Raw genomic sequence first — 23,744 nt, 5'->3', positions numbered from 1 at the left:
TAATAGGGCATTATCCGGCATTTTGCCGGTGTCTTTTTGGGCTCCTGTCATTTCTTTTTGCACTCTTCCATCCCTGAGTGGAGAAAACTTTAAGAAAATGTTTCCTTGTGAGAGAGGAAGGCTAGAAAGCATGTCTTGATTTCATGTTAATTGTTTACAGAATGATCAGGTTGAACACGAATTATAATGTCACAAATGCAAGGCTGCCTCCAGACTGTCGGTGTTTTCTGGGAGGGATTCAAGTGCATATTGGAAATTTAAATTTGAGAAATTCAAGTGGATTAAAGTGCTCTGACACCCTGACACAACAAATCCCCATTTTTGAAACATGGACTTTTAGCAGTCAGGAAAGTGACAGGGAAGCGCATTGAAGTGGAGGATGAACAAAAAATTAATGGGAAGATGTATAATGGCCCAGCAAGTAGCACTGTGACAGTGGAGATGGATCCTGCTCTACAAAGTTCCTGAGTAATTAATAAATTAATTTAAAAGTTTTTTCCGGATTTTTTCTTATGTCAAATTTATTTTTCTGTAGAATATAGAAAGAACAGCATCTTTAAGGACACCATGTGAGTCAACAGGAAAACTGTTTCCTATGAATTGAGGATATAAAATGTTATGTTCATAAGGAAATGCCCTTTCCACCCCAACTCTCCATGTGTAAAAAATGAATTGCCTTTCTCCATATGTGACATTCAACTGTGTTAGATCATCTCACCCTTTACATACCCAACCAATCACTACATTCTGCAGGAGGAGGCACCCTGCAGACACCATCCTATAAGAAGGTCCATTCTGCACAATGTTGGAATCGGGCTTTTAACGTGATGGCCCCTACGCTTTGGAACTCCCTCCCATTGTATAACAGACAGGCACCTTCTCTATTGTATTTTTGGCACCTGTTAAAGATGTTCCTTTTTGAAGAAGAAGAAGAAGAGGAAGAAGAAGAGGAAGATTTCTAAATGGAGATCTTTATTCCACTTGGATTTGAAATAATTTTATGTATGCTATATGCAATTGTTTTAACTATTTTTATATATTTAACTGTTTTATATATTCTCTCAAAATGTCTGAAACATTTGACAACTGAGGCACAAAAGGCGGTCTGCAAAGTCAATGGAGAAAACTGAAAAAACCCCAAAACACAGCGGAAGACATTCAACTTCTGGGGCGCGTTTGAAAATGGAAGCATTTACTTCCGGGTTTTCGGCATTTGGAAACTGAAACGTTCAGCTTCTGAGATGCTCGAAAACCAAGGTACCACTGTATAATAATAATAATAATAATAGACAATACTATGACTGTATGCTACCGCATGAGGCATTGGCCTGCCTCAATCCCAAACTGTGGACAGCACAGAAAAAAGGAATTTAATTTCTGCTTTATAAAAAAAGGCATATCAGCAGAATTAAAACAAGGCAAGATGCAGTCCAAACTTATAAGGTACTTCCAAGGAGTTACCTTGGCAAGATTCCACATTCATTTTAATCTAATTGTTACTGTTGTCAGAGCAAATAAAACAAATTTATGCAATCACCCTATCTATTCCATTCAGCAAGTAATCTGACAGATAGCCCACTCAGTGCAAAACAGACTGTAGGTTTTGTCTGACCTTTTGAGAAGATTATAAGGACTTGTTAAATCCTCTCTCCTCTACAGAGGTAAACTTGTCTCATAACCTGCCTTACAATAGTGTCTGTCTATGACTATGGCTGCTATAATTTGGAATCAGAGGGTTGTGAAGTGTACATTTAATTTAATGAAGTTAAATAACTTTCCAGACAGTGGTTCTATTTTATAAATCTAAACTGGGGGAAGTCTTGCCAATAAATCCCAAGGTGTGTCCATATCTTAAATTCTGTATTTAGTCTGAGTTTTGGCAGATGAGGGCCTCAGCTAGATTAAACAGAAAACCACAATGCTGATTAAACCTAGTGACTACGTACTACAGCCAAAAACTTTGTCTAAGCTTCTTTAAAACAGACATGTTCCCCAAGACAGATGGGAATTTGCTGTTTTCTGTAAACTGTAGCTTGATCCAAAAAATGTATAATGCAAAAGTTCTTAAAAAGCAACAGAACATTCTTGAGTCTCCACCCTAAGGGGAGGAGGGTTTTTTTTTTTTTTTTTTGCAGACAGATCCCAGAAATGTTGCTTGGACAATTTCAAGCTCTTTTGTATTGTCCAAACACAATATTCTGGTACATCAAGCAAGGGTTGACCACTTATTGTTTAACTGATTGCATGCTAAAGTGAGGAATGATTTTGGCACTGGCTGGGAACCAGTTCTCATCTAATTTGAGGACATTCTGCTTTGAGCTGTCCCTGAAAGGTGTGAGAGGGCTGAGGTAGGTTGCTGAATTACCTTGCGAGTGACAATTTGTTGAGAATGATGTATACGAAGACCACAATGTGTCTTCAGTTTTAAAACAGAGGTGGCTCATTAGAGCAGGGGTCCTCAAACTAAGGTCTGAGGGCTGTATAAGGCCCGAGGGACTCGTTTATCCAGCCCACGGCAACCCCCACAGTCCGCTGCCTCCACCTGCTCTTACCGGCTCTGCTCTGCGCAGCTGCCCACTTCCAGGTCGGAGGAGCACTGGAAATAGCTTGTATGCATGCGCAAGCGTTATTTCCAGTGCTCATCTGGGTCGGAGGAGGCCTGTGCACATGCGCACAAGCTATTTCCGGTGCTCCTCCGACCCGGAAGTGCGCCGGAAATAGCATGTGCGCATGCATATGGGCACGTGCTCCCCCGCCTTCTGGCCCGCCGCGTGATTGGCACTGGAGACACCGGCCCAAGGCGCAGTAAGTTTGCCAACCCCTGCATTAGAGGGAAGGACGCAATAGCATCTTCTCAGCAGTGGCAGGTTTCTTTGCTTTTACAACTGTGGCATATGTACATTTCTTACAACTACACGGCCTGGAAAAGTAATGCCTCCCTTTCTGCCCCTTTCACCTCAGCCAACCAAAGGAGTGAAGCATGAATACTAGATGAATTATTGGAGAACTTTGGTCAACTCCTCCATTCTCTTCTACACCAGAGGCATTTTGGAACAATCTTCCATCATTTCCACGAGAGAAAAAGAAAGCTCTATCCCTCAGATAACTTTTCGTTTTGTAATATAATTACGGCTTCCCTAGCCATTACAAACAGAATGAGGTTGGCTGTACTGTGTAGGGTGTATGCATGCTCAGAAAAATAACTTAGCCACAAACACATAGATTAACGGATGCCGCATTGCATTAAAAGAGCAGGATATAAATGTTCTGAAATAAATAACTAGATGTTCATAATATGCTTGTGTCCACATATCACTGTCCATGCAACAAATATGTAGAAAACAGTCAACATTTTTGCATGAGGTGGGAAGCCAGTGTGATGTTGGGCTGTGGTTAGGGAGTCTTGAATTAAATCCTCATGCAGACACGAGGCTCACACTTAATGAGCAAATTCAGCTTAATATACCACGCAGGAGGTGTTAAGGATAAAATGGGATAGTCCATGTATCCAATCTTGAGCTCTTTGCAGCAATGGTAGGGTCAACTGTGATTCATTTTTAAAAGGCAGGGGTTCAAAGGCATGCACACCAAGTCCTTCTGTGTGCACACTGGGGTGGCTGTTCTTTCTTTCTGGCAGCAGTGTACCCCATTTAGACATTGAAAAGGAGGAGTTAAAAAGCCCCGGTGTATGTCTAGAACAGCATACGCAACACTCTGGATTCCAGATTACATCTTGCAAAGCTTCTTGCTTAGTCCCAAGCACTAATCGAAACTGATATGTAATGAAAAGAAGCAACTAGTACAACCACATAGTGACTTTCTTATAGCTTCAAACACATAAATAATTTGGAAAATCATTGATGGGTTTTTGTGTTATGAACATTATAGTTCAGATTCTCCTCCCCCATTGTCATACTGAAGATTTAACACCCATTGACACTGTTTGTGATCAGTGCTGATAACTGAGCTATACAGACGTTTATATGTAGTTATAACTCAGTCAAAGAACATAGAAAGAGATTCACGGTATTAAGGCTAAAGTAAAAGTGGAACTACATTCAAAGCGATAGGAATAATTTCCCCAGTTTTTTCATTTTGTAATCTCCAGTAAACCAATCATTTCCCCTATATCTATCTAGTAAGTGAAAATGCCTCCTAGAGTTATAATTCACAACTTGCAAAGTGTTCAAATATCACTTGATTAACACACTTGAAAAATTGCTTCATTATGATAATGCATTCAGCACATTAGTGGCAGAAGTCTGGCCTGTAACAGGATTTGTATTGGAAATCACGCTTGCAAAACTTAGGTGGGTTTCCCACCTCTCTCTCTCCCCCCGCCCCCATTTTCCATTACATTGACAATCTGCTTCCTCTTAAAGCACAAGTAATGTGATGTAGCACTTTGAAGCAAAAATGTCAATGCAAGCATTCTCCAACACAATATTTTAATAAACTCATGGCATTCTGGTTAAAATTAAATTAATTTAATATTTTTTAATACAGAACTTTCATCTAGTCACTTCAATGATATTTAAATAAAAAATGTTGCCACATAGGGGAAATGAATGTTATTAAGAGTACAGAGGACAGAGCAAACAAGTACACAAACAATGATCAGATGGGCTGGGAGGAGAAACCCTCTTTGCTAATACATGTTGGATGCTGCAACAAATGCCATACCTTTCAATCTTCTTAATCAACTCATATGCATTTACAGTCCCCAAAAAACGAAGCATAGCTTGGGTTCCCATCTCAGATTAGTTTCCATTTCAATATTTATCTGTGGCATATAACATGAGCCTATAATTTTACCACTCTGCTTCAGCTAGTTTTATCAGGAATATTTGTGCGGTGGTTTTTTTTTTTAATCAAAAGCTTCTTGTGACAATGCGGTTATATACTGTTAGCACTTCCTCTGCTTGGCCAGTGATTATTGGCAAGGTTGAAGGCTTCGTCTGCCAAATTTGTATCCCTTTTGATGGACCAGCAAGCTTGAGCCTGCCGGGAACTGTCATCCTTAACAGAGGGTTTTGTTTTTTTCTTGTCAGACAATGGTTTCTACGTATGAGGCAGTGTCTCTGTGTTCTGGGTCAATGGATTTTGCACACTGACAAATCCAGAATGTCTTTTTTCATTCTTTATATTGCTGGTCTTCTCTGAGGTATGTTAGAAGGCTTACCTTTTGCTAACAATCTCTGTATTTCCTCAGCTTTAAAATGTAGAAATGCTTGTCTCTGATCAGCAGCCAGCTCTGCTGTGTGTTCCTCACAATTCTGTGAAAATGCTTAAAAATACAGTCATACCTCAGGTTGAATGTGCTTCAGGTTGAGCGCGTTCGGGTTGCACTCCGCGGCAACCTAGAAGTAACGGAGCACGTTACTTCTGGGTTTTGCCGCTCGCACATGTGCAGACACTCAAAATGACGTCACGCACATGCACAGAAGCGGCGAAACGCGACCCCGCGCATGCGCAGATGTGCTTTCGCATCTTGCGTTCCATTCGGGATGTGATCCCGAGGTACCACTGTAATGATTTGTTTTGGTCTTTGCTGGCTTGACATGTTTTGCAAATGTATCCATTTTACAGTGGTACCTCTGGTTACTATTTAATTTGTTCTGGAGGTCCGTTCTTAACCTGAAACTGTTCTTAACCTGAAGCACCACTTTAGCTAATGGGGCCTCCTGCTGCTGCCGCACGATTTCTGTTCTCACCCTGGAGCAAAGTTTTTAACCCAAGGTACTATTTCTGGGTTAGCAGCGTCTGTAATCTGAAGCGTATATAACCTGAAGCATATGTAACCCGAGGTACCACCGTATTTCAAAGATCCTAATACCTTTCAAATGTATTGTTGCAGGCCACCCAAATCTCTGAGTGGTTGTGAGATTCCAGGGCTTCCAGGCGTGCTTTACCCAGGATTCATGTTTCCTTTTGGAAATGAGGCCCAGCGGAGACGGTGGTATCTTTATGATCTATGGTTTATTTTGTCTTTATGATCTATGGTTTATTTACACACATATATACAAACTGAGCCTGCGATAGTGGGGTTCACAGCATTAACCCTCTCAAAAGGGTCTTGTTTCTTCCATTCCCATAGCCTTGCATTCAAACAGAAATCAACCATTGCTCTGCCTCTCTGCTTTCCAGCTTTTCCTCTCAGTGACTTCACACTCCTTTTCTCTAAATAACAATGTAAACAGTACATAAAATTCAAAACCACACGGCATGTGATATAGCTAAACTTCTAAGTAAGATGTATGGAGTCCATATTGTCTGAAAATCATACTTGGGGCCTCTTCCATGGAAGCTATTTCCATGTTCATACAGGTAGAGAGAATAATTGATTTCTTTTAGAAAGAGAGGAATCAATGCACTCTGCATAATTGCACACTTTCCTAAATAAGAGGCTGTACAAGCACCTACTGCAACGGCAACTTCCAAACAAAATGCAGCCATACCAAGTAAAAAATATTACCAGTCACCACTGTCTGGCACTTGTTGCTGACTTTTCACAAGCCAGGGTTGTTATGCCTGTGCAGCTGTGCCACACACAGTGCTATTTTCCTAGAAAAAGAGATGCTGTAAATATAAATGTATATGTAGGTGCCAAAATCCCAAGGGAGCAGAAAATATTATTTATGTATGCGACCAGTTGCACAAATGTTATTGGCCCAGAGATTGAAAACGAACAAAGTCCCAACCAGAGAAGAATGGCAGAGTAAACTGATGGATTACGCCAAAATGGCAAAAATGACCAGAAGAATCAGAAATCGGAAAGTTATCATTTACCTTAAAAACCATTGTAAACAGTTAAAATCGTTAGTAGGATCTGAATAACACTTGTAGTTTAATGGTGAATTTTGGATATAATGGAGATGTAAAAGATTTGGATTATTATAAAAGATGCAGGAGGAAATGATTCATAATAGGACCCACAAAAGGGAGAAGGGAAGTCCAAGAGATTCTCTGGAATCTTGTCTTCAATGTTGTGTTTGTGATTGTAAAATTTTAATTAGAAAACCCAAATAAATAAATTTAATAGAAATGCATATGCAACTGCGAGTACTGATCTAAACAACGTGCTAGTAAGTATCCTCAGGTGAAAGCAATTCAAACGTTATCCACCCCAAAGCATGCAGCAGCGCAAGGGACCCGCTTTTTCACGCCGCCTCTCCTTCTCCCCCCGCCCAACTACAGCGAGCTCCCGCCCTCCCCTCCCTGCACGCCACTGGCCGAAGGCGGCTGAGTGGCAGCGCAGGCCGAGCCAGCCAGCGCTTGCCTCTTGCTGGTCACGTGAGCTCTTTGCTCTCGTGAGCCTGCCCGGCTCCTCCTCTTCCCCCCCTCCCACCCCGCCTCCGATCCGGCCGTGGTCCCCTTGGCTTGGGGCTTCTCCTGCCCTCCTTCGCCGCTAGTCGGGCGGTAAGTAGGTTCTTTGGAGGGACGGGGAGGGGGGAGGCAGGAGGAGCCTCCGTTCTTTCCTTCCGCTCTCTTTCTCTCCCCTCCCCCCCTGAACTCTGCTTCCGCGGAGGGTTCTCCTCGCTTCAAGCGCGGCGGGCTGGGGAGCCGCAGTTGGCTTGGGGAGAAGGCGCAGAGCCCGGCCTCGCGCCGCGGCGGGGGCTCCCTTTGTGTGTGTGTGCGCGCGCGCGCGCAAGGGAAGCAAGAGAGGAAGAGCCTCCTCGTGAGTAAGCAAGCAAGTGGCCGGCAGATTCTAAGCCCCCCCCTCCAGCCCCCCTCCCACGGGTGGGACTCCAGCCTGGCTGCGCGGCCTGCGCTAGTACCAAACAGGAGTACGTTATGTGGGGCTGCTGCAACGTACAAAATGGTTTTTTTGGGGAAATGCATTGGCTGGAGCTTTTTTCTGCAGCAAATGGGGGTGCAAAGCATGCTCCAGGCCCGTGCTTGGAAGTTTAGGTGGGGACTCTTATCTCTCGCGACTGAATGGATTTCCGTTCGCTTTCCTCCAGAAAAGCACATACCCCACGCTTTCCTACATGCAATGGTGTGGGTTTTTTGCTTCTGTGTTGAGGCGTGTGAGCCCCCAAGGTGCACCCCTAGGACAGAGGCATCTTGTTCAGGAAGGCTGGATGTTGGCTGGGGAAATTGCCGCGTCCTTTTCCCCCTTGGGTCCTGCATTTGGTTTGTTGTGGTAATGGGATAGGAGGAGCAGCCAATATGGTGTCCTCCAGATGTTGGGACTCCAACTCCCAGCAGTCCCAGCCAGCGTGGCCAGTGTTCAGAGATGGTGGGAGGTGTGTACTCTAGCAATGTCTAGAGGGCATATTGCTCATACGCAGCGTATACTTGGGATTGGCAGCAACCCTGGCGCCCATATCAGTTTTCTTAACTAGGGAAGCATGGTGAGCGATACAGGTGAGTGCTGCTGCTGGGTGCACTTTGTGTGCATCTTGTCTAGGCATGCAAACTGCAGTCCCACTTCTGGAGAGATGAAGGTGACAGACTGCAGATGTTGGAAAGTGGCTTCCTTCTGATGAGGAAGGGAGCACAATGCTTTGCTGTGTTCCCTTGCCTAGCAGAACAGGTAGCTGCTGTTCCTACGTGTGTTTTCATATGTAGCAAGGTAGGTAACAGGGAAGCACCTAGCTTTCCTTTGCTGAGTATTACAGATTTGGAGGGGACTGAAAATGTTCCAGAGCAAGCTAGCTGTTTTGACTTGCCATGGTTTATCAGAAGTCCCAAAGACAATATTTGGCAGTTTCTGTAGCACAACCGGAACTCACTTTGTTATTGACATCCTTTTTCTTTGTTTAGTGCTTGCTTTTTGCCAGCTGCCTATTGTCTGTGTCTGTACTTGTTGAGTATTCTTCTGGGATTTTATGAGGTCTTATCAACATGTTGCCACAGCACACTAGTTCCGTTTGTCATCATTACTCCCCTTTTATTTTATTTTTTATTTTTTTAAGTTGCAGTTGGTCTTTGTTGGTAATATAAAAGGAACAATTTGTTACTGTTACCTGTGTTGTTTTAATATATAACTGTTTTGAAGCAACAAGCGATTAGTATTTATTCCAACACAGCTCTTAATATGCATTTCTTTGGGTTTGACACAGGACTTAAAACACATAAGGAGAACAGAAGTGACTTTTAAACTGGTTCTTTCACATTGTACTGCACTAGTTCAGTTGCATAGTTATTATTAATGGCAAGTGTTCTTCTGAACCACCAGTGCATTGAAGCTTTCCTCCTAATAGATGTAACTGTCCAAATAAGGGACATCAATCTTTGGGTTGGTTTCAGACTTACAGCACAGTCTTGATAATGACTACAGTGGTACCTCTGGTTGCGAACGGGATCCATTCCGGAGGCCCGTTTGCAACATGAAAAGAACGCAACCCGCGTCTGCGCATGCGTGGGTTGCAATTTGCCGCTTCTGCACATGCACGTTACGTCATTTTGTGCATCTGCGCATGCACGAGCAGTGAAACCCGGAAGTAACCCGGACGTAACATGAGGTATGACTGTACTCAGAACTAAGATATGCTGAATTTTGTGGACTCACTCCCACCTAAGTGGGGTTAGGACTGCAGTCTTATTCGTGCTTAGAGAAATCATGACTTAACTTGATTTCAGTGGGTCTGCTGTAAGCATGACTGAAGTAGATACAAACCTTTTGGCTTGTATGTAGTGTGAAAATGGGAAATATTAAAAACCAATTACTGAATCTACTTTATAGTGTGTGATATAAATGGAATAGCCTTTATAAGTTCCTGGTTAGCCTATATCTCTTTGTCTTAGTCTCTCTGGTAAGATGGCAACAACTAATGGACTGTAATTATTTCTAACAGGCCTAAGAAGAAACTTCATTGGATTAAAGAAAAAACCCAGTTGCTGCTGTACAGCAGCAGCTACCCAGCTGCTGTTGTGCCTGAGAATCTCCAGTTTAGTTCCAAAACTTGCTTGAACACTTGTCAAATGACGTCAATGGCCAGCCTGTTCTCTTTTACTAGCCCAGCTGTAAAGCGTCTTTTGGGCTGGAAACAAGGCGATGAAGAGGAAAAATGGGCAGAAAAAGCAGTTGATGCTCTGGTTAAAAAACTGAAAAAGAAAAAAGGAGCCATGGAGGAGCTGGAGAAAGCACTGAGCAGTCCTGGACAACCCAGTAAATGCGTTACTATTCCTCGTTCGTTAGATGGGCGACTTCAAGTTTCTCACCGCAAGGGCCTTCCTCATGTTATTTACTGTCGTGTTTGGCGTTGGCCTGACCTGCAGAGTCATCACGAGCTGAAGCCGTTGGACGTTTGTGAATTTCCTTTTGGATCTAAGCAGAAGGAAGTCTGCATCAATCCATATCATTACAAAAGGGTAGAGAGCCCAGGTGTGTTTGAATGTTATGGCATTGTATGGCATTGCTTTCATCACAAAGTGTTCAAACTGTAATGCGATTTACAGTGCATGTCTACTTAGAAGATAGTGCCATTGTGTTGAGTGAGACTTGACTCCCAGGAAAGCACGTATAGGTTTGCTGTCAGGTGAATATGAGGAAGATTGGTGTAGCTGAACTTTCTTTTACAAAGTGAAATTATTATTTATTAAATTTGTATACCGCTCGTCATCTGAAGATTTCAGGGTGGTTCACAGCATAAAAATACAAGTTCAACATACACAGTAAAACCAAGAACAAACCAAACAAATACCCCTTCCCCAAAAACCCCACATTTAAAAGGATAAAGGCTGTTGAAGAGGAATGTTTTATTCTGGCACCTAATGGTGTATAATGAGGGCGCCAGGTGAGCCACCCTGGGGAAGAGCGTTCCACAAATAGGGAACCACTGCAGAAAAGGCCTGTTATTGTGTTTCCACCTTCTGGACCTCTTGTGGAGGAGGCACACAAAGAAGGGCATCATGATGATTGCAGGGTCCTGGTAGGCCCACATGGGGAGAGGCAGTCCTTGAGGTTTCTTTTGTCTTGGGGAACATTGATGCTATTATGTCTACCTTGCATTGTCCATCTGTTAAACTCTATGCTTTTTGAAACGTGATTTCTGATAATAAACATAGAAGCAAGCTTTTTTGCTCTGACCCTATCCACCACTGGCATGTGGCCCCCCAAAAGTTGCTCAGAATGCAATGTACCCCATGGCCTGGAAATGTTTCCCCACCCCTGCTGTTCACCATTTGTTAGTGAGAGGCACCTCTTACCTTGTTGGATTGCTATGGGACATGCAACCAGATTTTTCCAGTGTTTTGACAGTGTGTGCTTACGGCATGTTCTTCTGTCTGTGTCTTCAGCACTTAGCACTTCTACTGCTATAGGCAAACGGACATCTTCAGGGCTGTTAACTAAAAACACTAATCTTAGGATTATATTGTTTTCTTCCTTTTCAGTTCTACCTCCAGTATTGGTGCCAAGGCATAGTGAATTCAACCCACAGCATAGCCTTCTGGTTCAGTTCAGGAACCTGAGTCACAATGAACCGCACATGCCACACAATGCTACTTTTCCAGATTCGTTCCAGCAGCCTAACAGCACTCCATTTCCCATTTCTCCAAGTAGTCCGTATCCACCTTCTCCAGGCGGCAGTACTTACCCAAATTCGCCAGCCAGTTCCGGACCTTCTAGTCCATTTCAGCTACCAGGTAAAAGCCTATCTGTGTGACGTTAATTGAAAAGTAAAACTTGTAGCATGAAGCCAGAGGGAGTTAGAATTACGTTTCAGAGTTCCTAATATGCATTTTGTCATATTTATTACGGACACATCATTTGAAGCTTTGGAATTACCGTAGATTCCAGCATATTAGGTGACTGGGCATATTAGACAACCCCCCAAATTGGCAGCTGCAATTTGGGGATTTGTCTTATAAGCCAAGTCGCCTAATATGCTGGGCAGCAACAGGGGGCAGGCTCAGCTCCGCGCTGGGTGGCTTTCTCCCGACACGGAGCTGAGCCTGCTGCTGCTGCTTTGGAGCCGCGGGGGGGGGGGGGGGGGCTCTGCTCCGTGCCGCCCATACCTGGCGTATAAGGCAACCCCTGACTTTGGATAAGATTCTCCAGGGTTCAAAAGTCTCCTTATATGCCGGAATCTATGGTAATCTTGTGAAGGAATTAAAGAAAATTAAAGAGAACAAATAATTCAGCTATTTGAGAATTTTGCTGTTTTATGTATTTCTGCATACACTTCTGATTTGAATGGGTAGTGGGACAGAAGACACAAGACTAAGAGTTTGGAGAAAGTATAAACCATTCTACTGTTATTTATTTAGTGTGACCCATATGCATGGTGCTACACAAACAACGAGAGGAAAGATCTCTGTCCTGGAGGCTTAATGTAGAGAGCGACACTAGGGAGACAATTGAGGAAAAAGAGGGGAATGGAAGTGAGGCACGCAGGAGAAGATTGCATGTACTTTTACTTTAGTTATGGAGAACATTGGAACTAGGAGGTTGTGCCCAAAGTCTTCATGGAAAAGGTGGGGTTTCTGAGATTGTGTTGTGTTTTGAATGTAGTAAAATAGGTGATAGCATGGAAGCATTCTGAGAGGCGGTTCCTTTCATAAATGTGAGGGAGAAAAAGTTGTGTTGCTTCCTAGGTTGGCCAAGCATGGTGAAGCTGAATGAGTGGGTATCATATGTTTGTTGGGATATAAAAGCAAAAAGATCAGGTGGTGCAAGCCTTTGGTGGGGTTTGAAAATAAGGGTGAGAAATTTATGCTGGCTCTAGGAATAAACAGGAAGGGAGTATAGAAATTCAAGGAAGGGCATCACATGGTCAGAGTGGTGAGAGAGGTGAATGTTTTTGATAACAGTTCTGGATAAAGGTGAGAGGATAAAGTCGAGGCAATAGAAAGTCAGGAAGTAGTAGATTTCCATAGTCTAGACAAAACTAGAGCCTGGACCCACTCTGCACATTAGTTGAGGATTCCCATGAATGGTTCCTCCACAAACGCATGGGTACCTTTGAAATTAGTTAGTGTTAGTATTGAAGACCAGTGGATATGAACTGCTAAAACTGGTGTGGGCAACCTTTCAGCCTCCAGGTGTCAGTGAACTACAAGTCCCATCATCCCTGGCCATTGTCCATGTTGTGGGGGATTGATGGGAATTGTAATTCAGTAACATCTGAAGGGTGAAAGGTTCCCCACACTGTGCTGCAACTTGATGATCGCTTCGGTCTGCCATGTTATTGTATTGGCCCGGGGTTTATAAAAAAAAAAAGTTGGTTTGTTGGTTGGTACAGTGGTACCTCGGGTTACAGACGCTTCAGGCTGCAGACTCCGCTAACCCAGAAATAGTGCTTCAGGTTAAGAACTTTGCTTCATGATAAGAACAGAAATCGTGCTCCGGCGGCGCAGTGGCAGCAGGAGGCCCCATTAGCTAAAGTGTTGCTTCAGGTTAAGAACAGTTTCAGGTTAAGAACGGACCTCCGGAACGAATTAAGTACTTAACCCGAGGTACCACTGTATATGCACTGTAATGTATGTCTCTTGGAAACACCAAAAAAACATTTCAGATAATAAGATAAAGACCAAGGCATGGACCAGAATTTTTGCTGAGGTGACAGAGAAGGACGACTTTTATTTGTTTGTTTGTTTTCTGTAACGTTACAAAGGGAACACTAACATTACACAGCAGTGATACACTAAATTGCGGATTATGTGGTAAAGGAAGAGAGAAGTCAAAGAGAAAGCCAAGGCTATCTGCCTACTCAGCAGGGTGGATGGCGATAATGTCACTGGACATGGAGAGCGAGGTGATAAAAGAAGGGCTTGAGAGGAAAGATAAGAAGTTTGGCCTCCACATATTGAACTTGAGATGTTGACAAAACATCCAAACCAAAATGTGAAAAGTACTTGGAGATGGGAGATTGGATGAAGGGAGGAAATTCAGGGTAAAGATGAAGAACGCTATCAGAAGCCTATAGATGGTACTGAAACTCCTGGAATGGGATACACCTGGTGAGAGGGTGTAGGGGGAGGACAGCAAGAGAGCTAAAAACAGATCCACGAGGAAGTGTCTCACCATATGTAGAGATCAAAAGAATGATTATACAGGTGAAGAGCTGAGTGGGGTCTTAGGGCAAGAGTCATCAGCTATATATCACATGCTGCACAGATGACTAAGACTACAGAGATAATTGAATTGGTAGGCTATTTTTTTTGGTAAGGGCAGTTTTAGGAAAGTGCTGGGAGGAAAAGCCAAGTTTGAGAGCAAAATTGGAGATAAATTTTTGTTTGTTGTAGAATAGGAGAAACAGGGAAGTTACCACAATTGGGAGTTATAGCAGTGATGGAGATACAACAATCTGGGAACAGTGCTGCCACTTCAGACTGCGAAATGGGGATCGGAAGCTTAAATGATTCTCCACATTAAACTCCAAGCACATACTCACACACATGAAGCATATAGGGAGGGGAAGACCAGGTGGCTTTACAGTGCAGTCCTAACCAGAAAAGAGAAGGGCAGGGAACTAGGGAGTGGTAAATCACTGCAATTGCAAAATTGGAAGCAACATCTTATAGGTTGTTCTAAATATACTGATTTTTGTTTGATCCCATTGATGTTGGTGACACTGCTTCCAAGCGTTTTTAGTTAATAGTCTCAGTGTGAGAACCTGACCAAGACTGCCCTCCTGATGATGATCACTAGAGCAGGAAGAATGAGACGGGCAAGACTTATTGGTTAGGTTGTGGCCCAGAGGGCTGTAGAGTGGGGAAAGTATATGTGCACATAGGGGAAAGAAACACAGACAATCTGATCAACTATTTAGAAAGCAGTTTATTTATAGAGAAAGATTTCAAAGGAAGCAGAAAAATGGAAGGTGGAGAGTGAGGAGGTAGTAAGGAAGGATGACCCCGAAGTGGGAGGAACAATTGATTTTGTAGGGGTAACAGGAGTTGTGATTAGGCTGGATTAAATGTTCTCACTTTGCTCAAATTCCTTATCTTTCTTTATAGCAGATACACCACCACCAGCATATATGCCTCCTGAAGATCAAATGGGGCAAGATAATTCACAGTCTATGGACACAAGCAATAATATGATCTCTCAGATAATGCCAAATATTTCCAATAGAGGTGAGGTGAACAATGCATTTTGTAGACTTGTCAATATTGTGCAGTTGAAATTCTATAGAGAAGAGAATAGCCTACCAATCAAAAGTGCTTCCCCCCCCCCCAGCTGCCACTTATCCCTGCCCCTTAAAAGCACATTGGCAGTGAAGGCTTTGGATGGGCAGCATCCAATTTTGCTTTTCAGCCATGGGTAATTGTGTTACAGGTTGAGGATATTAGTGTTTGAGGGTTGGATACGTAGTGAGTTTGCAGGGATGTGGACAGAGCTGCACCAGAGGGACCTTTATAGGTGGAGCAAAAAATATTTGTAGCCTGCCCTTCCTCCCAAAGGAGCCCAGGGTGGGACCCAAGTTATCAGCATTTCAGAATAAACTGCTGCATGTATTGAATATTTCAGTGTTCAGTGAACAACCAGTTAGCCAAACTAATAACTTTTAATTGTGTATATATAAAGACGGTCTTTGTTTCTAAGTGTGGGTGCTTTAAATAGCCATGTTCTTGAAACTCCATTTTTTATGGACTTGAGCTGTGGCCTAAAGAAATAAGTAATTCAGCATGAGTAAAACAAATTATTTTTCATGGTCCCAAGTTGGCGTAATGTAGTGCTTGTGAACATGATCTGGTGGTCTCTGGTCCACAGCTCAGTTATGCCATGCCACCGTCATCAGAGACTTGGTTTCCCATCTTTCTTGTGGGACTTAGCTTACTTTGCAGAGCTGTTGGAATATTTTGGAGGGGGTATCCATGAAACTCTTTGAGCTCCTAGGAATAAAGGCGTTAATACTATTACTGTATGGGAGAGACTACTGCTTTAGGTGTTGGAAATACTGAAATCCGTATGTTTTGCTTTTGTTCATAGATGTTCACCCTGTGGCCTATGAAGAGCCCAAGCACTGGTGTTCAATTGTGTATTATGAATTAAACAATCGAGTTGGGGAGGCATTTCTTGCATCTTCCACTAGTATTTTAGTAGACGGTTTTACAGATCCTTCTAATAACAAGAACAGGTTCTGCTTAGGTTTGCTCTCCAATGTCAATCGCAACTCAACAATTGAGAACACCAGGAGACACATTGGAAAAGGTAATACAGAAATGTGCTTTGTATGATCATAAGAAACCTTCCTTCACCTAACTTTGTCATGTTCATTAATCTCAGTGGGTCTCCTATGAGTAAAATGTAGCTGAATACCACCTAATGTTTCTAAAAGAAGCATTTTTAGTGAACAAATCTCCACACCCACATATAGTGTGATTCTACAGATTGCACACCAAAGACAAATCTCGCAGCCTTCTGATCAGATGCTTTGATCTAACCTGCCAAATGGGCTCATGATTCTGAATAACAGTTTCCTAGTAATAGAATACCAGCAATATTTAGGTAATCTCAGTTAAAAAAATTATTTGTTGAAGAATCATATTCTTTGATTCATGGAAGGAGGACATCTAGTGGCTGATATTCAGTGGCAGAAATGCAAGTATACTCTGATGTGTTAGAATAACTGGAAACCATTCCTACTGGAGCCTTTTAAAAATAGGAACTCGGCTAGACTTTCTGACATCTGTAATATTTCTGCAAATAACCCTGTTAAATGTTTGGGTTTCTCTCACTCCCCTGACTCCAGGTGTCCATCTATACTATGTTGGTGGTGAAGTCTATGCCGAATGCCTGAGTGACAGCAGCATATTTGTACAGAGTCGGAATTGCAACTACCATCATGGATTTCACCCTACAACTGTCTGCAAAATTCCTAGCGGCTGCAGCCTGAAAATTTTTAACAACCAGGAATTTGCTCAGCTTCTAGCTCAGTCAGTCAATCATGGATTTGAGGCAGTATATGAGCTCACCAAAATGTGCACAATTCGGATGAGTTTTGTGAAGGTAAGGGGTGTGAACTTATACACATAACACATAACTTGTGTGTTTGAGTGATTTTTGAAGTATATTCCCCAGGACAATAACTTTAATGGGAAATCTTCTGTGGCTTTGAGGGCTTCTTCCCCATATGTAATCTAGAAAAGTCACAGAAGTAACCCATCGTCCCTCAGAATGGGGAATGACGCAGAGGGAGTGACCCTGTTTCTGGGTACTGCTTCTGGTTGCATGCAAATAGAGTGCGCATAAATGGGGAGATGCCTGTATTTCAAACAAGCACGTCCTCCTTGTCGGTGTAACAGGCTCTGAAGCAGTTGTCAGTTGGACAGATGCATTCTCTCAATCGTCATTTGCAGGCCTTCCCAATAGGATGAGGCTTCGTTTGAATAAACCGTCATTCTTCTCCATCTGCAAAACCTAGTAGACAACGTATACCGGGAATCCTACTGAACAGTTGGATTTTTTCTGTGGGAGGAATAGAAGCATATGGTATCCCGCCATCCTTCCATAAACCTATATAGTGGTTCCTCGGGTTAAGAACTGAATTCGTTCTGGAGGTCCGTTCTTAACCTGAAACCATTCTTAACCTGAGGCACCACTTTAGCTAATGGGGCCTCCCATTGCTGCCACCGTGCAATTTCTGTTCTCATCCTGAAGCAAAGTTCTTAACCTGAGGTACTATTTCTGGGTTAGCGGAGTCTGTAACCTGAAGTGTCTGTAACCCAAGGTACCACTGTATTCCCTTTTCTCTGACGTGTCACACTTCTTTTTTTGAGGGGTGTGTGTGTGTTACTCATTTTTTAATTTCTAATGAATTTACTAGACTAATCAACACTGGCTGTTTTAAGAGCGATTCTTGGATATACACTAAATGTCTGCCCATTTTTTGTAGGGATGGGGAGCGGAATATCACCGGCAAGATGTCACAAGCACTCCATGCTGGATAGAAATCCATCTTCATGGGCCTCTGCAGTGGCTGGATAAAGTACTCACCCAGATGGGATCCCCTCTTAACCCCATCTCTTCTGTTTCATAGTGCCAAAGAAGTTTTTTCAGCCATAACTTTAGTGACCATTTTCTAATTCTACAGACACTTCCAGTGTGGATACTGTAAGAACATACTACACGTTAGCTTTCTTCTACCAATGACCAATTCCATTGTTTTTTATCGCTCGTCCTTTGATTTTTTGATATTAAGGAAACAGCCAAGTTGGGAAGAAAACTGAGAATTCAGGATTTTATTTTTCCTTGATACGCATATTTAATAATCATCAACCCCACTGAAAATATTTTTATGTGTCTTCTAGGAACACATTTTTGAACTGGTTCTTTTTTTCGGGGGGGAGGGAGGGAATAACATTTATCTTTTTTCCAGATTTGTTTATTTCCAGTTTACAAGTTTTTAATGTTGTATAATGGATAAGGTCCATGAACAAAGCTAGCTTTATTACACCCAAGATTGCCTTTAGCTTGAGTAAATAATGTGACTTAAGTATATACATGTTAAAAACACGTTACAGATAGTGGTATTAGAATGCATTACTGCAAGTTCTGTGGTAAATAGTGGTTTTATCTATACCCCAGTTCAATTTAATACTGCCTTTACAGTGCAATTGTATGCATGTATACTCAATGGAACATTGAGCTACTGGAACTTACTCCCAGACAAGTGTAAATAGGATGCTGTCTTTAGTCAATTGTTCTTAAACATTTGATTCAAGGCACTCTGTTTTGCTTAGACTAGTCAGTATTTTCCCTTGACTTACATTCATGCTGTGGGCTAGGCCTTGACAAAGTGTAGCTTTTTAGGAAATCCACGTCTTTTATAGTGCAAAACAGTGCCATTTTGTAGATAACATTACGAGGCATTGTTCACCTTTCCATTTTATTTTGCCTCTCTGTAGTTGGTATCCTGGGGGCTTCCTAATGTCACACTTGGTTTTAATAATCACACACACACAGTATTAATGAATGTCCTTCCTAATTTTACTGCTGGTTTTAATAATTCCCCTCCTCCAGTATTAATTACAACCGTGGTGTACTTTACATTTATAACCAGAATATCAGGACTCTCATTTTGCTAAGTGATGCAGAATGTTTGCCTTTTAAATTACTGAGGCAGACTAGGCCTTCGATAACAAAAAGATCATTGCCATTTGGTGGCTGGAGCCTAATAGAAGAAGTCAAGGATCTTAAGCCCTCATATAACACATCAGCTCTTCAGCGTCATCTGTCAAATGAATTGTCAGTTTTATGGCCTTTTGTTAATAAACCTACTAAAGGGCTCTAACTGATGCAGAGATGAATGGTAGGATTTTGGTGAATATGGATATGAATGTGGAAGTCCTCCTGTCTTAAGAGGCTACTGGTGGTGTCCATTCAGGCATATTTCTTTATCAGTACAAGCAGGGGGGGGGGGATGTATGCCTAAGTATCCAGCAATTACCAGTGCAGTTAAATCTAATAAAGTAAGTCTGAAATGTGTTTGTTTATGTCCAGCAGCCATGCTCTGCTAGCAGAAATTTACCCCTAGCCTTCAGTTACTGGTATCCCTCAGAGTAAGTGTGATAAGTAAGCAAATGGTTACACTTCATGCTAACTTCTGGAAGTTCTCCCTTCCATCAGCAACCCAAGAAGGCCTGTATTCTTTTGCCATGTATTTTCGTTTGCTTTAGGATGCTAAAGCCAACGCTAAGTACCATACTAAATGCATTGGCTTCTGAAAATGTAGTCCACCAAAAATAGTTCTCAGTGAGCCTTTCCCCAGTGACAGCAGTTAAAGCTACGGTTTCTCTATGGGACCACCTGTTTCTAGTCCTATGTGGATTCTACCCAGACTAAAGGTGGTGGTGGTTGCCTTCATTTTAAAGCTTAGCATTCTGAGGATGCTGAAGCCTTTACCCAGAATTGGTGGTGGCAGAACGCAATTTCTAGTCCCTATGGCTCTGAAGATAGCCTTCTAGCTTACAGAGCTGTGTAGGATTTCCAGTGATGGTCGAGGCTTTGATTCCCTGTGTAGCAACTTGGCTTCCGACTGAAACAGAATAAAAGGATGCAAATCCAAAGTCTGGCTTTACTGGGATGGGATATGTTTTTCCCTAGCCAGCTTTGATCAATAGCTGTTCCCTGCCGTCTTACCAAGATGTGATGTCTGGCTATTCCTTTGGCTATAGCTGGTGGAGGGGATATTGTAGGCTGTCTTCCTTGGTGGGAGTTCTCAGGGGAACGAACTCTAGAGAGAGTAAATGGAGCAGGAATGGCCAGAAGGGTAGGCTGTGGTCTGCTTGTTGGACCAATGATACTGGGATTCTTGCAGAAAACGTCGATTGGCTGTGATCTAATCCAGCAAAGCACTTATGTTAAGTGAGTGTATACTTGAGATCACTGAACACAGGTAAATTATTCCATAACAGTTGAGACATTGGGGTATGTATTTGTGCTTTATAAATTTTAAAACCAATTAGTGGTGGTAGGGCACACAAGACTGAAGTTGACTTCTCCCAAGTTTAAAAGATCAGCTGCTTTAAAGACTTCTGGAATTGCTTTGCTGATCACACAGAGCTAGCTGTCTGTAGTCTCTGGTTAGATGGTGAGAGGAGTGTTAATCATATTCCCACAACTCCTTAAATGCTGGTAAGCTCAGTATTGGCCATAGTCACTGCCATACTTTATTGCAGGAAATGAACTCTTAATTGTGTATTCTATGGTGACATGTTTGTGAAGAAACTTTCAAAACTCTAGAAGACTATGAAAAGGCTACTTGGCTATTAGCAAATGGGATCATGTGGAACATCTGGACATAGTCATGTTTGTAAATTTAAATGGATCTACTCCAAGTCAAACTTTGTTGAATGCCACCCATCAGTGCCACAGAAGTTGTGTTGTGCTTATATGGTAGTCCTGCCAGGGTCTTCAAGAGTTTACATATTATAATAAATACTTTGAAATTGCCTTAAAGGGAAAACAAATATGACTTTCACAAAGTTGTACCATTCTTTTGTATACATACTAGTTTCTACTTGATTTTAGAAGCAAAAAAACCACCCTTTCCCAGTCTTTCTTTTTTAAAAAAAGAGAAGTAGATGGTCTTATTTTGTTGCCTTATATTTTAGACAACTCCTTACTTATAACTACATCCAATATTTGCCTTTGCTGGGCATGCTGCTAGCTAAGCAAGATCTGCTGGGGTGTTCTCCTGTGCAAACCTCACGGAAATTACCAGGAGCTGCACAGGGGGAATTGCTCCCCAGAAGTTGTAGTGGCTCCAGATGTTCTGTGCTTGCACTTGACCACATTGCCTATATAACACTAAAGATGATACCATCTTTTAACACATTTCATTGAATTAAAAACAATAAATGATTTGCAAGTTAATTCTGCTGTGTTAAAAGATTTGGCCTTTGTAACTAACGTCCTGAAGATTCCTACTCTTTAAGCCATCTAAAAGCCTTAAGAGTGTTTGCCAGGTACCAGTACTAACCAGACCTTCTGACTTTGCATGCAGTCTGAGCAATATTACTCTGTGTATGCAGTCACAAAATATATGTATTGCACTTTTCAAGAGCAAGAATAGTACATAAATTGCTAGTGCATTTTTTTTGGGGGGGGGTGGGGGGAGACCATTACCAGCAATGATATGAGTAAACTTGCTCCTGGTTTTCCCTTTATCCTTTGGAGGGAGAAACTTATTAAATGCTGATACATCAGCTTGCCTTTTTGTTGTGATTCTCCATCTCTAAGATTTACTTGTATATTCAGACTGAGTTGCCAATTATTTAGTTCTGTTTCAGTGGATGTGTAGGCATCTGACATAGGTTTCACTACAAGCTGCCATGCTTGCATTATGGTGTATGTAAGAATGGAAGGAGACTTATTTGTTTCCAGATTTAGCTTGAGTCACGGTGTTCTCATTTTTGTAGAAACTGAGTAGACTATCTCATTCTTGCAGTTTACAACTTTTTATGCCTATCGCTGGCCTCTTTTGGCCATCTCTTTTTTGGGGGAGAGTAAATGGCAGTGGATACCATCCAACCACCCATGAAGGATATGTGCTTTGACTTTGTTCTCAATAATACTTCTGGTGGGTATTAAGAGGTACTAGACAAATTAACTTCAGCGTAAATTGCAAGTTTTCATTGGGAAATTGATTTAACTATATTGTGCAAGATTGTTGTTGCATCTGGCTAGATTGCTGACTTGCTGAAGGGACCAAAATGTGCCTCTGGATTAATTTATTTTAAAAAATTCTAAAATGCCCTACTTTCTTTCTACTTCGTCTTCACAATAACTAAAGTTGGTTCTACAGCAAGCATGGATGAATTCAGGTTTGAATCTTCTGGCTGAATTAAGAATTCAAACATCCCACATCCAAAATTTCTGTTCTCTTGCGGCATCACACTTTCTACTCCTACAGATAATCTATGTAAAATGCTGTTTCACAAAAGTAACTATGTAACAGCCTTGTAATTTGAATATTTTTTTTAAAAACCATGCATTTATTTCACAGTATTACTAATGTTTACCTGATAAAAACAGACGGTCTTGTAGTCTGTGCCTGGAAAACATCTAAATATGTCAAACACTTTCTCCCTCAAGCTAATAAAGAGTTATTATTGCCTGAATTGTTGCTAGATAGCAGTATTTTAAAATAAAAACAACCTTTTTGGGCAGCACAATGTTTTGACCTGTCTCTGCCTGCATTGCAAATAATTCCTGAACTCTCTGAAATGGTGAGATGTGGTGGGATAGTTGCAGGATCGCTCCTGAGGGCCCTCTTCAGTTAAGTAGAGTTCAGAAGGCACCGTTGTTTTCCAAATTGCTTTGGGCAATTAAATAGGACTGAGTAATGACCATTGCATCATTAGTGAACTGCCCAATGGAGCTTTTTCACATGGCAAAGGGGCTGGTTAGTATCCATCATCCATGGGTATTGGACATCAGCCTGCTGTGTCCATTCCAAACTCAGTGCCCTGTTGGAGCAGACCTTGGGAAAGCTATTGGAGCATTGTCTGTTCTACGTTTGTGGGATCAGTTGCAGTTCTTGCAGCCTGAGAACATGGGCAGGATGCTGGCAGGAATTAGGCTAACCAACCATGTGGTCTCTTGACCCTGCCCATACTGCGTAGTGGGAAGCTGCTGATTTGGGTGGGTGCAGGAGTAGTTGTTCCCTCACTAGGAGGGTGTGATGCCCACCACTTTGAAGAAAGGGGTGGTATAGCTGCTGAAGAAACTCTTCCTGGGCATGTTGGATATCTATCGTCCAGTGGTCAGTGTCCCTTGGGGGGGGGGGCAAGGTGGTTGCAGTGATTGTGGTTGACCAACTGCAGATGTATTTGGATTCAGTGGGCTATCCAGACCCATTTCAGTCACAGTTGGGGGTGTGATGCAGAAACAGTCCTTGTTGTCCTGCTCTGACCTTTGCTTCAGAAAGAATTGCAGGGAGTGTACCCTCTTGATTCCTGTTAATTTCTCTGCAGCTTTTGATTTTGTTGATCGTGGTATCTTCCTGGAACGACTCAGTGTGTTGGAGGCACTGTATTGCATTGGTGGTTCTACTGCCTGCAATGTTGTTTCCAAAGAGTAGCATTAAAGGACTACTACCTGGACCCATGGCATTTATGCTGTAGTGCCCCTCTTGTCCCTCAAGTAAGTGGTGTACAGAATTAAAACACAAGCCATAAAGCAATACCAGTATAAAACTCAAATCAGCAATCAGTGCAAAGTGTCTCCATTCACAGTTTTCTGCTGCATTTGGTGTCCAGCATAAAAGTCCCTGGGGGTTGGGCCCGCCTGCTAACAGCACCTCTGGCTGTGGAAGGATAAATGTGTGAGCTTTAGTGAGCTT

The 23,744-nt window shown here is 42.3% G+C and overlaps 1 protein-coding gene across 1 annotated transcript; it reads left to right on the top strand.

The window, feature by feature from the left end:
* Positions 1 to 7,244: 7,244 nt before the first annotated feature.
* Positions 7,245 to 22,575, top strand: SMAD5 (SMAD family member 5). The gene is made up of 7 exons (XM_083430400.1): positions 7,245 to 7,419; positions 9,804 to 10,333; positions 11,344 to 11,595; positions 14,911 to 15,030; positions 15,887 to 16,108; positions 16,650 to 16,906; positions 17,793 to 22,575. Exons 2-7 carry the CDS (start codon positions 9,931 to 9,933, stop codon positions 17,934 to 17,936), a joined length of 1,398 nt encoding a protein of 465 aa, XP_083286526.1. The 5' UTR covers positions 7,245 to 7,419; positions 9,804 to 9,930; the 3' UTR covers positions 17,937 to 22,575.
* Positions 22,576 to 23,744: the final 1,169 nt, after the last annotated feature.

The sequence above is a fragment of the Podarcis tiliguerta genome (assembly GCF_965153285.1).
Source record: "Podarcis tiliguerta genome assembly, chromosome: 2".
Classification (NCBI taxonomy): Eukaryota; Metazoa; Chordata; class Lepidosauria; order Squamata; family Lacertidae; genus Podarcis; species Podarcis tiliguerta.
This window is presented reverse-complemented; position numbering and strand designations above follow the sequence as displayed.

What these genes read in the sequence shown, in the direction of transcription:
- SMAD5 (XM_083430400.1), top strand. Translation starts at nt 9,931, where the DNA reads ATGACGTCAATGGCCAGCCTGTTCTCTTTTACTAGCCCAGCTGTAAAG. An exon ending in GCCAAATATTTCCAATAGAG is followed by an intron (nt 15,031 to 15,886) that starts GTGAGGTGAACA and finishes TTTTGTTCATAG; the next exon opens with ATGTTCACCCTGTGGCCTAT. An exon ending in CAGGAGACACATTGGAAAAG is followed by an intron (nt 16,109 to 16,649) that starts GTAATACAGAAA and finishes CCCTGACTCCAG; the next exon opens with GTGTCCATCTATACTATGTT.